Source organism: Merops nubicus, unplaced genomic scaffold (assembly GCF_000691845.1).
Source record: "Merops nubicus isolate BGI_N331 unplaced genomic scaffold, ASM69184v1 scaffold32819, whole genome shotgun sequence".
In the NCBI taxonomy this organism is placed as follows: domain Eukaryota; kingdom Metazoa; phylum Chordata; class Aves; order Coraciiformes; family Meropidae; genus Merops; species Merops nubicus.
The window spans coordinates 1-1236 of NW_008633605.1; the positions used below are offsets into that span (position 1 = coordinate 1).

The 1236-nt window shown below is 62.5% G+C and overlaps 1 protein-coding gene across 1 annotated transcript in view; it reads left to right on the plus strand.

Annotated features, from left to right (window-relative positions):
• Window positions 1-117: 117 nt before the first annotated feature.
• LOC103780629 (hepatoma-derived growth factor-related protein 2) overlaps window positions 118-1236 on the plus strand; it is a gene marked incomplete at both ends in the record, with an annotated part of 5296 nt that continues 4177 nt past the window's right edge. The window contains 3 exons of the mRNA XM_008948319.1: window positions 118-297; window positions 679-795; window positions 966-1037. Coding sequence (XP_008946567.1) covers window positions 118-297; window positions 679-795; window positions 966-1037 — 369 coding nt within the window. The remainder of the gene's footprint in view (window positions 298-678; window positions 796-965; window positions 1038-1236) is intronic.

Below are 1236 nucleotides of genomic sequence, written 5' to 3' on the forward strand. Positions count from 1 at the left end.
CTGCCGTCCATCGCTCATCACCCCTCGGTGCCCCCTCTCCTCCCCTCTGCCCCCCAGCCTGCAGCAGGCCCGGCCGGGGGGGGAACAGAGCTCTGCTCCCCACTGTCTCCCGTGTAGCCCGCCAGCTCCTCGGACAGCGACGTGCCCGAGAACGACCCCATGGGAGGCAGTGATGGAGGTGAGGATGAGGAGGATGCTGCCATGGCCGCCGCGGCCGCCCAGAAGATGGAGAGCGACGAGGACTCGGAGCGAGGCAGCGACCACAGCGGGCCCAAGAGGAAACCCCTGCCCATGAAAGTGAGTGTGGGCTGAGGGGCATCCACGCAGCAGGGACGGGAGGGTCCTCCTGACCACTGGAATGGGTCAAACCTGCTGGGGTGGGAGGGGGTGGTGAGGAAAATGAGCCCTTCTGGATTCTCCGGTGGGAAAAGGGGTTCAGCTTGGGTTTGGGGGGCTCACAGCTGCCTCGTGTTGTCTGGGAGGTGGTGGGATGGCCAAAGGCTGGTGTGGTGTGCAGTCAGGAGCTGCATGGCTCTTCTGAGGGACAGTGAGGAAGAACTGGGCAAAGATCCTTTCCAGGAAGAGGAGCTGGGCCAAGCCCCTTCTCATGAGGGTTGGGTTTTGGCTCTGGTTGGTGGGGAGTGAGCTCCTCTCACGTTCTCATTTCTCTCACATCAGATGCCAGTGACAAAAAGGCCTCGGAAGTCCTCCAGTGACCTGGATCAGGGCAGCCCCTCCCTGACAGAAGAGGAGAACTCCGAAACGTCTTCTGAGTCAGAAAAAACCAGCGACCAGGTGAGAGGATTTGGGGATACGCTTGGGTGGAGGCTGGCAGGGTGGTGGGGAAAGGGCTGGAGGGGGAACGTCACCATCTGAGGGGGTGTGGTGGCTTGGGGGAACCTGACCAGCTTCAGAAGCCATGGTGACACTGTTCCTCATGTCTTCCTCCCTCTGCTTTCCTCCAGGACTTCACTCCCGAGAAGAAGCCGGTGGCCAGGGCTCCCCGGAGGATGCCAGCAGCAGGGAGGAAGAAGAAGGTAAGAGACCTCTGCTTTGGGATCTGGTGGGAGAAGAGTCTGGGGTCTGTGCTGCTGGAGGGGGGGGAGCCAGGGGTGCCGTGGCTGAAGGTTCAGCACAAGGAGGGACCTCGGTGACCCAGCTGGGCCCTGAGCTGCTGCGTTTTGGGGCACGGTGCCGAGCTGCTGCCCCCCACCCCAACCCAAGCCACTCTGTGCC